This window comes from Mus caroli, chromosome 4 (assembly GCF_900094665.2).
Source record: "Mus caroli chromosome 4, CAROLI_EIJ_v1.1, whole genome shotgun sequence".
In the NCBI taxonomy this organism is placed as follows: Eukaryota; Metazoa; Chordata; class Mammalia; order Rodentia; family Muridae; genus Mus; species Mus caroli.
This window is the reverse complement of record NC_034573.1, coordinates 10373866-10386754: the sequence shown is the minus strand read 5'-3', so window position 1 is coordinate 10386754 and position 12889 is coordinate 10373866. Positions and strand designations below refer to the sequence as shown.

General features: G+C 40.0%; 1 protein-coding gene across 8 annotated transcripts in view; it reads left to right on the top strand.

Moving 5' to 3' along the window:
* Slc26a7 (solute carrier family 26 member 7) overlaps positions 1 to 12889 on the top strand; it is a 121699-nt gene that overhangs the window by 76487 nt on the left and 32323 nt on the right. For 7 of the 8 annotated variants that reach the window (XR_003836456.1, XM_029476360.1, XM_029476359.1 and 4 more), the window contains exons 10-11: positions 10088 to 10165; positions 11129 to 11224. Coding sequence is in view for 7 of the 8 variants with exons in the window: in XM_029476360.1 (XP_029332220.1) it covers positions 10088 to 10165; positions 11129 to 11224 (174 nt within the window). In the remaining variant the exon portion in view is untranslated. The remainder of the gene's footprint in view (positions 1 to 10087; positions 10166 to 11128; positions 11225 to 12889) is intronic. The other variant, XM_029476362.1, reaches the window with a different exon arrangement.

The following is a 12889-nucleotide window of genomic DNA, read 5'->3' as shown; positions in this document are numbered from 1 at the left end:
TCTCTCTCTCTCTCTCTCTCTCTCTCTCTCTCTGTCTGTCTGTCTTTCACTTCCTTGTCATAAAATAAAACCAAGCCTAGGCAGAATATATCTTGAAAAGAACATTTCTATGTATAGCAGTGAGCATATGTGCCAAATATATATTCTATATATGCCAATATTTGAGGTTAAAGGAACAATAGTTTTATATATTTTTTTTAGAAACTCCAATGGATTCACATTTCTTGCAAGCCTGATATATACTGGGCATCATCCTTCTGTGTAAGGGTAGGATGATATAGATGGAAGTGGAAACAATATCATCATATTACGTGTCAGGCATTGTGTGTCTTCTTACATAAATGAACTCAAACTTTAGGCAACTCACTGAAAGATGTAAAATAGATGTTCTCAGTTTCTATGTGACAAAGTTGATGAAAGAAATTGGCCCAGGTGTTGTGTTATGAAACTTTTCCTGGGGAGACCCAAAACACATATCTACTCAGCCAAGATAGGGATCCCACAACAGATTTTATGGATGTATAATACAGATGATACCAAAGTCCAACTTAGGGAACCAATGAGTTTTATTGAAGTTACTTACAGGAATATGGGTGAAGGATTGCTTACAGGAGCAGAAATAACTCAAAGAAAGATACACCATCAAAGCGCACCCCAGGATGGGTGACAGTTGACAAAATCTGGGAACTTGGAACATAGTGCGCAGTCTTCAGGCTGCTCAGCAGGCTGGAGAGTATCAGCTGCCCCAGTTGGTCTAAACTTCTGCAGGTAGCCAGCTGGTTCCTTCTGGGCAGCTGCTCTGGCTTGAGGGTACTCTTTGCAGCTTGGCTTATCTGTAATGATTCCGTAGTCTTTATTGTGTACTCTTGGGAGATCCTAGTGCATCTGGTCAGGTTAGGGAGTTCCTGAAGCTACTTTGAGTTGTTTACTTTCTGACTTTAGGAGCTTCTTTGCAGAATGGAATGCCCAGAACTGTAGTACAATCCCATGTCACAGCTTGGGGATGGCAAAGCTGAGGTTTAAATTCTGAGTGATTTGTACTTATAACCAGTGACCCATCAAAGAAATTGATGTATATCATAAGAAATTAACAATCACAGCTAACCATTATTAGATAATAAGAATTGGATGAAAATCAATAAACAGTTTTACATGCTACTAATATAGTTTTTAAGTTGTAGAACAACTCATGAGAAAAGTGTAGGTTTTGTGACCTTATGGGAAAGATTCAAGATAAATACAGAAAAACACTAAGTATTGAATAAAACTGATGCTATACACCAGTGATTCTCAACCTACCTGATGCTGTGACCCTTTAATACATTTCCTCATGTTGTGATGACCCCCCACTCTAAAATAATTTCGTTGTTACTTCAAAACTGTAATTTTGCTACTGTTATGAATCATAATGTAAATATCTGAGTTTTTCAGTGGTCTTAGGCAACTCCTGTGGAAAGGTCTTTCCAACTCTCCCCATGGCGTTGCGACCCACAGGTTGAGAACCATTGCCATGCACCACAGCACAGAGAAAAAAAATTGCGAAATCAAATTTGAATATATTACAATTTAACAAATAATTACTATAACTTGTTTAAGAAACTAAATTCTTATGTAAGCTCAGATTCATGACATCACATACTTTGATGGGTTTCTATGAAGTTTAGTGATTTTTAAATCCAGGTTCATAGTGTCTCTTGGTTGGCACAAACCTTTTTTGTAATTTACTCTTAAATGGTTGCAATCATTTTCTCTTTCGACTCCTTCCTGTAGCATTCTAGGTTGCTATAGATTTTCCACAGGCCTCTCTTTAAAAAGTGAGTATGTTAGGTTGTTTCCATTTTTAGGCTGAATGAATGAAATATGTCAAGGGAAGGTTCTGGAAGCTGGACTTGCACTCTGGTTCCTTCATGTAGGAATGGGTGACTGCACCAGAAACTCCTCAGGTTTAAGTGGACTCAGCTGACAGAGCAGAGCTACAATTGTATAAAGGTTAGATGAATTGTCACACGCTCAGCTAGTGAAACACATAAGAAGTCAGAATCCACTTTTGAAATGCCAGTGATTATAATTGAGTTTACCAGGTTTCTGCTGTTAATGTTTTAAAGCAAAGATGTTTGTGTGCCTGGGACAGCTTTCTCTTGGGATGGTTTGCCCATCCTAGTTGGCCCTCAGACTTGCTGCAGGTGCTTGAGAAACCTGATATGATATTGTCACTTGTCTTAGAGACAGAGAGGCTGAAATGCCGCCCTGAGGTGTAGCCACTGTGATGTGTATCCACCTTGATGTGTGTCATCTCTGGCCTTAGGCGCATTGCATGCATTTTTAATCACTGCATAAGTGATAAGAAAATTCTCTGATCAGTCTTTGTAACTTTCAACAGTGACGGTTTCAGAGAAAGAACACTTCAGAAAATTTGTCCTAAGTATGAAATCTTAGTGGGCCAATAACATCATTTACTAGAGTGGGGATACAGGATGCTCTGTCTTTGTTCTGGGGTCACATGTTTGAATGATTGTCAGAAGAGGACACCTCTAAACACTTTTGCTTTATAAAGATTTCTCCCACTTGCATGGTATTCTCTTCATCAAACTTTACAAGAAGTGAACTTAGAATCTAGCAAAAACACTAACAGCTGCCCGCAGAATATTCTGAGGGTACCCTCCTTTCTGAGGTGAGGGCTCTATTTCTTAACCACTCTTGTCCAACTGCACAGGAAGAGAATCTGAACTCATGTGCATGCTCAAATTGAGGATGCTTTGCTATCCATTTCAGACCTTTTATGCTGCTACCACTAAGTATACATAGGTATAGTAGCTGACTTGAAGAGAGTGCTAAGCATATTTTCAAAGTTTGGCTCTATCTAGGGTACTTGTAAAAAACCCCTTTCACACTTCATGATTTCAAAGCGCAGGCTCTTCAACGTCTCTGCCTCCCCTAGGCACTGGAATGCATACCCACTAAATTAACTTGGAACGCATAAAAGCCCTTCAACTTTTTAGCTAATTACAACTCATCAAAGCCCAAATGATAAGCACATTACCTTTATTAATTACTTTACTGCCTGCAACAGCTTCAGTATTCTCACTGGAATACTGCGCTGCGATATTTTTGTGTAGTAGTTATCTATTTAAGGCTAGAGGGGTAGCTAAGTGATAATAACACACTCATCTGCCATGCCAGGGTTCAATCCCAGCTCCACAGACAACAGCATCTTATTTCTTCCTTCAGTCCCAAAAAAGACTTTGCTTAGGTCAGAAATTTATTTACCCTAAACAGTCTTTCCCTTGTTCCCGTGTCCCTTCCTTCTTAAGATTTCATGATAGTTTTATTTATTAAGCATGTGTCATTCATTGTGCAATGTGCACACCCATGCAGTGTCTGCCGAGGCCAGAAACATGGTGTTGAATGTCTTGACGCTAGAGTTACAGGCAGTGGTAAGCCACTTGCTGTGGGTGTTGGGAACTGAACTCAGCTCGCAGAGTAGCAGCTGGAGCCCTTAACTGTGGAGGCATCTCTCTAAACCCCACTGGCCTGGGTTCTACCTCATATTCAGCTTCCCAGTACAACACTCTTCTCTGTCCGCTAGGCTCCTCTCTCTGCCATGCCTTCTTGTTCCCTCTTGACTGCTTTCTTCTCTTCTGCAGCCATCACTAAGGCTTGTGGGCTGTGGGTCTTCTCTTCACATTTTGTGCACCGTTGACATTTTGTGCTCACTAATGTGACTGTAGGATTGATATCTTCTTTCTAGACTGGAATTAAAGACCCTGCAGAGCACAGCTTCCATCTGCTGCATTGTGTCCTTGGTGTTCATTTAGCCAGGGACCTGGCATGTCATAGATACTATATCTCTGTGCATAAACACAGTGAACAAGAAAGAAAAATGGCTAGGAATGATGTAGGATACAATTTACCAGTTTTGCTGCCATTATGCCAGAGATTTGGCTTTTGTTCATCGAGCAATTTTTATTAGAGTTAATAAATTTTAAATGTATTATACTAACGTTTATTGTTGAAAAAAATCTTTTTTAAAATCAGGCATTTGGTGACATACTTTATAGAAGTGCTGTTTGAAAGAAATATAGTATGATTTACCTAAGTAAGTAATTTAAGTTATCTGGTGGCCCCATCTTTAAAAATGAAAACCTATTAAAACTGATTTTAATACATTTAACTTACCTGATAGGATAAAATAATTATAATTTCAACATGGATTAGAGAAGTATATACAGTTTTAAAATATATTTTCCCCCTCAATAAAACTTAGGAGTCTGGTATGTATTTTACATGTGCGGATTAATCCTAATACGGACTAGTCACATTTCAAGAACTTAGGAGCCTTTCGTGATGATTATGGGGCAGAGACTCTAGGACTATTGTATATGAGTGAATGGAATAAAAAGACCTCCAGTGTCTCATAAAAACGAATTCAATGCTTCAACAGGAATAGCAACAGTCTGATCATCACTAGCAAGTGCTCTGGTCATAGACACACGTGGCGATGCTCTAAGCTGTGTTCTCCTTTACATGTGAGGTCCACAGCCTTTCAGAGAGCCAGACAAACAGGACAAGTGAACCCTGTTTCTTACTTCCCTGGTTTCTGAGCCAGAAGGAATGTTAGCTCTGTGCATGAGCTCCCTGTCCCTTGGCTCCCTCCCCTGCACGCTTCTCTTCACTTGCAACAGAGGAGATACATCAATGGTTTTCAGGGACTTCAGGAGGATCACAGAACCACTAGGGATGCCAGCCAGCATCTGCTGCAGAGGCAGCACAGCCACAACTGAGAACAGCAGCTGGCATGCTCTGCTGCAACGCTAAGATTGCCTCTGGGCTCCAATTTGCAAAACTATATTCTTTTGATTCTTCCGGAAGCTGGCTCATTGCTTGCATTCTCTTCAAGACCTTCTTTTTTTTTTAATTAGATATTTTCTTCATTTACATTTCAAATGCTATCCCCATTCCTAGTTTCCGTTCCTCTCTGAAATTCCCCTATACACCCACTACCCTGCTCCCCAACCCACCAACTCCCACTTCCTGGCCCTGGCCTTCCCCTGTACTGGGGCATATAATCTTCACAAGACCAAAGGCCTCTCCCCCCATTGATGGCCAACTAGGCCATCCTCTGCTACATATGTAGCTAGAGAAACAAGCTCTGGGGGTACTTGTTAGTTCATATTGTTGTTCTTCCTATAGGGTTGCAGACCCCTTTAGCTCCTTGAGTACTTTCTCTTGCTCCTTCATTGGAGGCCCTGTGTTCCATCCAATAGATGACTATGAGCATCCACTTCTGTATTTGCCAGGCACTGGCATAGCCTGACAAGAGATAGGTATATCAGGGTCTTGTCAGCAAAATCTTGCTGGCATATGCAATAGTGTCTGGGTTTGGTGGTTGCATATGGTATGTATCCCTGGGTGGGGCAGTTTCTGGATGGTCATTCCTTTCATCTCAGCTCCGAACTTTGTCTCTGTAACTCCTTCCATGGGTCTTTTGTTCCCTATTCTAAGAGTGAACGAAATACACACACTTTGGTCTTCCTTATTCTTGAGTTTCATGTGTTTTGCAAATTGTATCTTGATCATTCTAAGTTTCTGGGCTAATATCCACTTATCAGTGAGTGCATAGCATGTGTGTTCTTTTGTGATTGGGTTACCTCACTCAGGATGATATATCCTCCAGACCCATCCATTTGCCTAAGAATTTCATAAATTCATTGTTTTTAATAGCTGAGTAGTACTCCATAGTGTAAATGTACCACATTTTCTGTATTCATTCCTCTGTTGAGGGACATCTGGGTTCTTTTCAGCTTCTGGCTATTATAAATAAGGCTGCTATGAACATAGTGGAGCATGCGTTCTTATTACAAGTTGGAATATCTTCTGGGTATATGCCCAGAAGAGATATTGCTGAATCTTCTGGTAGTACTATGTCCAATTTTCTGAGGAACTGACTGCCAGACTGATTTCCAGAGCGGTTGTACAAGCTTGCAATCCCACCAACAATGGAGGAGTGTTCCTCTTTCTCCACAACCTCACCAGCATCTGCTGTCACCAGCATCTTAGCCATTCTGACTGGTGTGAGGTGGAATCTCAGGGTTGTTTTGCTTTGCATTTCCCTGATGAATAAGGATGTTGAACATTTTTTCAGGTTCTTGTCAGCCATTCGGTATTCCTAAGGTGCGAATTGTTTGTTTAACTCCAAGCCCCATTTTTTAATGGGGTCATTTGATTTTCTGGAGTCCAGCTTCTTGAGTTCTTTGTATATGCTGAATATTAGTCCCGTATTAGATTTAGGATTGGTAAAGATCCTTTCCCAATCTGTTGGTGGCCTTTTTGTCTTATTGACAGTGTCTTTTGCCTACAGAAGCTTTGCAATTTTATAAGGTCCCATTTGTTGATTCTTGATCCTATAGCATAGCCATTGCTGTTCTATTCAGGAATTTTTCCCCTGTGCCCATATCTTTGAGACTTTTCCCCACTTTTTCCTCTATACGTTTCAATATCTCTGATTTTATGTGGAGTTCCTTGATCCACTTAGACTTGAGCTTTGTACAAGGAGATAAGAGTGGATTAAATTGAATTTTTCTACATGATAACTACCAGTTGAGCCAGCACCATTTGTTGAAAATGCTGTCTTTTTCCCACTGGATGGTTTTTGCTCCCTTGTCAAAGATCAAGTGACCATAGGTGTCTTCAAGGCCTTCTTAATTTAGCTCTCTTGCCCTATCACCTTCCTTTCATTCTTTCTCACTGCCCTTTCCTATCTTCCTCTCCTCCTCCTTTTCCTCCTCCTCCCATCATCATCATCATCATCATCATCAAAACAATTCCACTACCTTTCATAAATCTGGACCTTATTTGACCCCTGCTTAGGAAGCTAACAATTGGGATCTCCCTCTCTTTCCAACTAAGTATTGCATGATTATGGAGGACTCTAATGCCCGCACTGGTCATCTTTGTATGGAATGTGCAGTATATAACTGTTCTACTGACATCATTTCCTGTGTGTCTTTGAAAGGGAATTTATGTAATATTCACACATATACACATACCTATATATGCACATAACCTTGTAATAAAACATGAAAAATTGAGATTTCATTAACTTTTATGCAGACTTAACTGTTAGATGTGACTGCCTAAAGTTTTAAGCCAAAAATTGTCCTGAAGCATTTAGTCAACATGACATGGAAAGTATTAAAGAGGAAAATGCACAGGCTCTGGTTGCCCCATGGATGGTAAGGATGTGCACACTTGCCTTCAGCATTTATAACCGCTTTCTAAAATGCACTGCCAGCTTACTTATGCTCTGTTTGTTTTCTGACGTGGAAGCAAATCAACTATTATTAGTGAAGAGCCTAAGGGAGTTGCACATTACTTACTAATATTTAGTTGCTGAGTAGTGTTTTATAGCAGTCTTAGTAGGCTGTAATCTATCCAGGAACTTTAAAAAGGAGCTTTGAAAATCTCTAACTTGTTGAACTGCCTCACGCTGAGAGATGCCAAATTAAACCAACCATGTGTGCACAAAATCTCTATTGCCAGTGCTGAGAACCAAATGTGCCACATTAAATCAGAGATGATATCGTCGGTTAGAAAAGTAATACACACCCTGCTTCAATTCAAGTCAAAGAAAAGGACACATTATTAATAAGTAAAACAAAACTTGAAAAGTAAACAAATCTTTGGAAACTTCACCGTTTATGTAGTAGGCTTATAGTCGTTAGACTTATTCTCAGTATTTAAGACTATTAAAAACAAGATGGTGACACAACAAGATGGTCCTGTAGATAGACAAGAAGGAGACAGAGAGACAGACAGGGAAAGAGCGAGATTGCTATTTCCCCCACTCTGCCCAGGGTCCTGCCACTGAGCACTGTCCCTTTCTTCCAATTCAATCAACATTTTCCCACCACCAGTGATTCTTGACAGAAGTTAGAAAACTTTTCCAAACACATAGGCTTATGCTAAATTAAACATTTGCTTAGAAATAAGGAGATTGGGCTGGAGAAATGGCTCAGCAACTTTGAACACTGGTTGCTCTTCCAGGGGGTTAAAGTTTTAATTCCTGACATGCACAAAATAGCAACTTCCTGTAACTCCAGTTCCAGGAGACATGACACCCTCTTCTGGCCTTCAGGAGTACCAGGCACATACTGAAGAGACACATACCCAGATGAACAGCTATACATATAACAAATAAATCAAGATTTAAAACAATAAGGGTTTAATGTTCTCCAAATCACCATATAATTTTGAGTGGCTAATACATACATGTTGAACTGAATGAGAAGGCAATTCAAAGAAAGTGAAATAAATTAACCAATAAACTAAAAACAAACAAACAAAAAATCCTCAAAATTGTGTGGCTCTGGATCCAGTCCTGGCTTCATGCTGCTCCAAATGTCTACAATCTCTCAGGCATGACCTTGGATGAACTAGTCTCTCTATGCCTTAGAGCCTTCTTAGGAATGGTGACTTCACACTGAATTCATTTCATCTCCTAGGACTGACCTGCTCGCAGGCACATAGTATGTATTGGATTTAAAAAGACCCACAGGGAGGGAGGACAAACGTCACTGATGTCATTGACTTTTGACTTTTTTTTTTTTAACTTGAAGTAAAACTTAGCAGTTAGTGTATTTTTTTCTGTCCATTGCTATTAACCGTAGCTATTCTAGTCTGTGAGCATGTCTGATAAGCTGAGTCATTTGCTATTTTTCAGTACCGTCCTCCCTCCTCCCCCCGCCCCATCCACAAGTATGTCCTTCAGAGGCATCAAGTTCAAGACAAGTGTCCATGCTGGTTGCCTCTGGGTGTGTTCACATGCATGCAAGCAAGCAGCTGTTACAGATTCAGTTCCAATATCTCTCTGTCAAGTCAGGTTTATATTGGTTTACTAACTCTAGTAAATGCCACAACATTTTTGGGGTAAAAGTCATTGTATCAAGAAAAGTATATTTTGTATAACCAAAAAAAAAATCAGAATATAAAATATTTCTGTCATTTCAAAATGGGTATTTCCACATGTCTAATTATATTCAGTTTTCAGTGCCTACTTCCATCCCCTGTCAACCTATAATGTTTCTCTTTTAGAAATTGTTATAGATTCAGAACTGTATGATTTGTGTCTAGTTTCTCTTATCACCAATGGCTTTGACTTCCACACGTGTACTTTCCGACTGATGTTTGGAGGGTGTTCCATAACCTATGCATTCTTCTAGATCTACAGTGAGTGTGTGCATTACTCCATGTGAGATGGCCAAGCTGGTTTCAAAGTAGCAGCAGCAATGTCTGAGGCCTTCAGTTGTTCTTATCGGATTCTGAATTTAGTTTTATATTTAAAATTCAAGCCATTCCAATACAACAAGGTTCCCTTTGAATTCTTCATAGTGATATTTCAGATGTATTTGAGGACCTGTGAATTTGGTCAAATGTTTTAAAAGAATCAGACTTCTGCTTCTGTGAAATCAGGTTCTCCGTCATTGCTCTGGAAGTCAGGTGGTTTGTCAGCAGGCTCAGTGAGAAGGAACATCACACTAAAGTCTTCCTGGGATTAGTAAGATTAAGTCTCTTGTACTGGCAGAGAAACTGTGCCTGCTACCCCATCCAAGCACGTTGTTGCTAGAGTTCCTTGTGAGGAAGTTCAGAGGAGGTGGGGGTGGGAGGAGCTTTGGTGCAAATATCTCACTAGCAGAGAAAAACCCCAGGCTGCAAATTCCCCTCTTGTTATCCACATGGCCCTCTGGGAAGTGAGGAGTGGAATCAGGCTATAGAATTTTCCACCAAGGTCTAATTCTCACTGGCAACCAGCCTTTGCTTCACTGTGTTGTGCCAATAAATGGTGCCCTGTTTGTGAGTATGAGTGCATGTGCGTGTACTGTACTGTGCATTTGTAATTGTCTCATCATTAACTTCATTTTGGTTGTACCAGTTTGTCAACTGTTACATTTGTCACTGCAAAACACAGCTAAGGACAGACCATGCAATTTAACAATGATATGCTAATGTTTTTTTCTTGCCCCTGTTCCCATAGCTTTGAAATAACAATAGAGTTCAAGGCTTTCTCTTTTGTCTGTCTTGTGTTTTACAGGTGGCTTGTCTAATATCTTGCATTTTCGTCCTTATTGTCATCTATGCAATAGGACCTCTGCTGTACTGGCTGCCCATGGTATAGTAGTGCTTTTTATGATATACTTCTTGACTTTGAATCATAATCATTGCACATAAAACACCTTAGAACAATAAATTCAATAATCTTAAATCTGAAAAACATTTTGTATAAGTGAATATTGAGTAGAAGGAAGGATGGGAGAGAAAGGGAAGGAAGTGGTGACAATCTTCTGGCTCATCAGGGGAACTAGAAATTCTCTTATGAAAAGTGTGCTTTGGGGACTGGGGCATACGTAGCTCCATGGTAAAATGAGCTGAGCATGAATGACTTGCATACTTTGATCCCTAGCAATGAAAAAGAAGCTTTCAAAGAATTTTGCAGAAAGTGTGGGTTGAAGAAAGGGAGTAGACAACAAAATCCATTGTCACAGCATGCACATGTCTCTTACGGAGTGGGACTTAGCACTAGTACCTGTGCTTCACCTACCCCTTCTTAACCAGGGTTCCCCATGACCCCAGCTACCATCCTGGTCTTTGCCTCTGGTTCTCTGGTTCCTAGCTTTCCAAGGGAGAGTCAGCATTTTTATAAGATGATTGACTAATACTCAAGTTCATTTCTCAAGGGTCTAAGTATCTATGAAAAAGGTGTCTAATATTAGGACAGCTATTAACATATATAAATTGAATGCATAATTTCTATAACAAACACCTTTCAAATAAAATACAGTGATCCTAATAAAAAGGATGTTCAGTCTTAGGACATTCAGCCTCATAATTTACTTTCTTTCTCTTTTTTTTCTCTTTTTTAGACTTGCATCTGTTTTGTCCTCTGATTTGCTAAAATTGATCTTGCATCCCAAAAGTACAAAATAAGCTAATTTTAAACAAATATTACTTTAATCTAATTTGTGACAGCTTTTTTCAACAATTTGCTTGAAAAACAACCAACAATATCTTGATGCTTTTAAATTCACATTAAAATGTTTGTCTTACTTTCCCCCAACTTATCCTTCCTTTGCAGTGCGTTCTTGCAAGTATTATTGTTGTGGGCCTGAAGGGAATGTTAATACAGTTCCGGGATTTAAAAAAATACTGGAATGTGGATAAAATCGATTGGGTAAGTAGCAGTCTGACCAGATATTTTCTTCTTTGGCTTGAGCACATGCTACCAAATATACTCTAATACTTTCATCGGCAGGAAATACACTTAACCATTTGAGACTTGTATACACCCAGTTATATCTTCACAGTTCCAATAAAGGCATGAATACAGAATTTTATCTTATGTTGATGAATATGTAGTTTAAAAGATTTCAATTTGAGTGGATCGAGGATGCCCACTTTAAATCGTGGGTTGACTTTAAAGGCAAAGCTCATTGAGAGATATGATGTTGTATCATGTGCATGAAAATCCAGCATTAAATGTGTGATACATAAACACACAGTGGTCTCTCAGTGGTATCCACTTTAATGCCAAAACCTCTCACAATTTGCCTTGTAAATAGATTAAGTCATGGGGAGGATTACATTAGTAAGATATCTCTGGGAACAGAGCAGATTAGATAACAGTAAACAATGAGAAAGTGTGTTTTGACTAGCAGAAATATTTGATGCACTTACACTCTAGAGAAACCTGTGTAAGTGTTCTCGAATCCTCCCTTTCTCCAGGGTAAGTGAGGAATCTCATGAGTGGCCTCTGATCTGCTCTAGACTGAACTTGTCCTATTGAAATGCTGTGGCCTCTGTTTCCTCTTTTGACCTGTTGTGCTATGAAACTCTTGGGCAGATGCTGGTGCTTACTACCTTTATGTTGTTTCTGTGACTCTTACCACAGCAGCACAAGGCTGAGTGGATGAGGGATGCAGAGACCAATTGATAATGACTTGACCATCTTGGCACCATTTATGCAGAGAAAGGCACAGAAACACCATGGGTCTTTTTGAAAGCTCATTCTTGCTCCTGAGTCACTCACCTCTGAGAAACCAGAGCTCAGTAATGGATAGCTTGGGGGTGACTGTCATGCTCTTTTCTGAGAGACCTACACTGGTTGTAAGGTGAGTCCCCAAGGATAGTGACCAGGTGAAGAAAGACAAAAAGCCATCAGAGGTCATTTTGTCTCAATTTTCTTGCCACCATGACATGAAGTGATTTGCTTTGCTGTACTCTCAGCACAGCCATGGCTTGAAGCCCTTGAAGCCATGAGAACACAATAAACTTTTTCTGTTTTGGGTTGTTTCCCTCTAGTATTTTGTCACAACAACCACAACATGCTCAACACACCTATAGGTCTTTCTCTTGTTGGAGAAAAGTTTGAGTGCCACAAACAGCCATGTAGTTTTGATGTAGTCTGAGCATCAAGTGTATTGCTCCTGGACTCTGCTGCTTCCCTGGTGACCCAGCCTTAGCTGGCAAACTTAAAAGCTCTTGTCCCTACACACCCTTATCAATAGTTATTGCAAAGGCCTTTCAAGACTCTGATACCCTTGGCAGACTGCAGTTGATTGAAAACTGAGACTATGTCACAGGATTCCAGTGTCATACCTGATTATTATCTGTCTTAGTTAGGGTTTTACTGCTGTGAACAGACACCAGGACCAAGGCAAGTCTTATAAAAAGTAACATTTAATTGGGGCTGGCTTACAGGTTCAGAGGTTCAGTCCATTATCATCAAGGTTGGAGCATGGCAGTATCCAGGCAGGCATGGTGCAGGAGGAGCTGAGAGTTCTATATCTTCATCCAAATGCTGCTAGTGGAAGACTGACTTCCAGGCAACTAGGGTGAG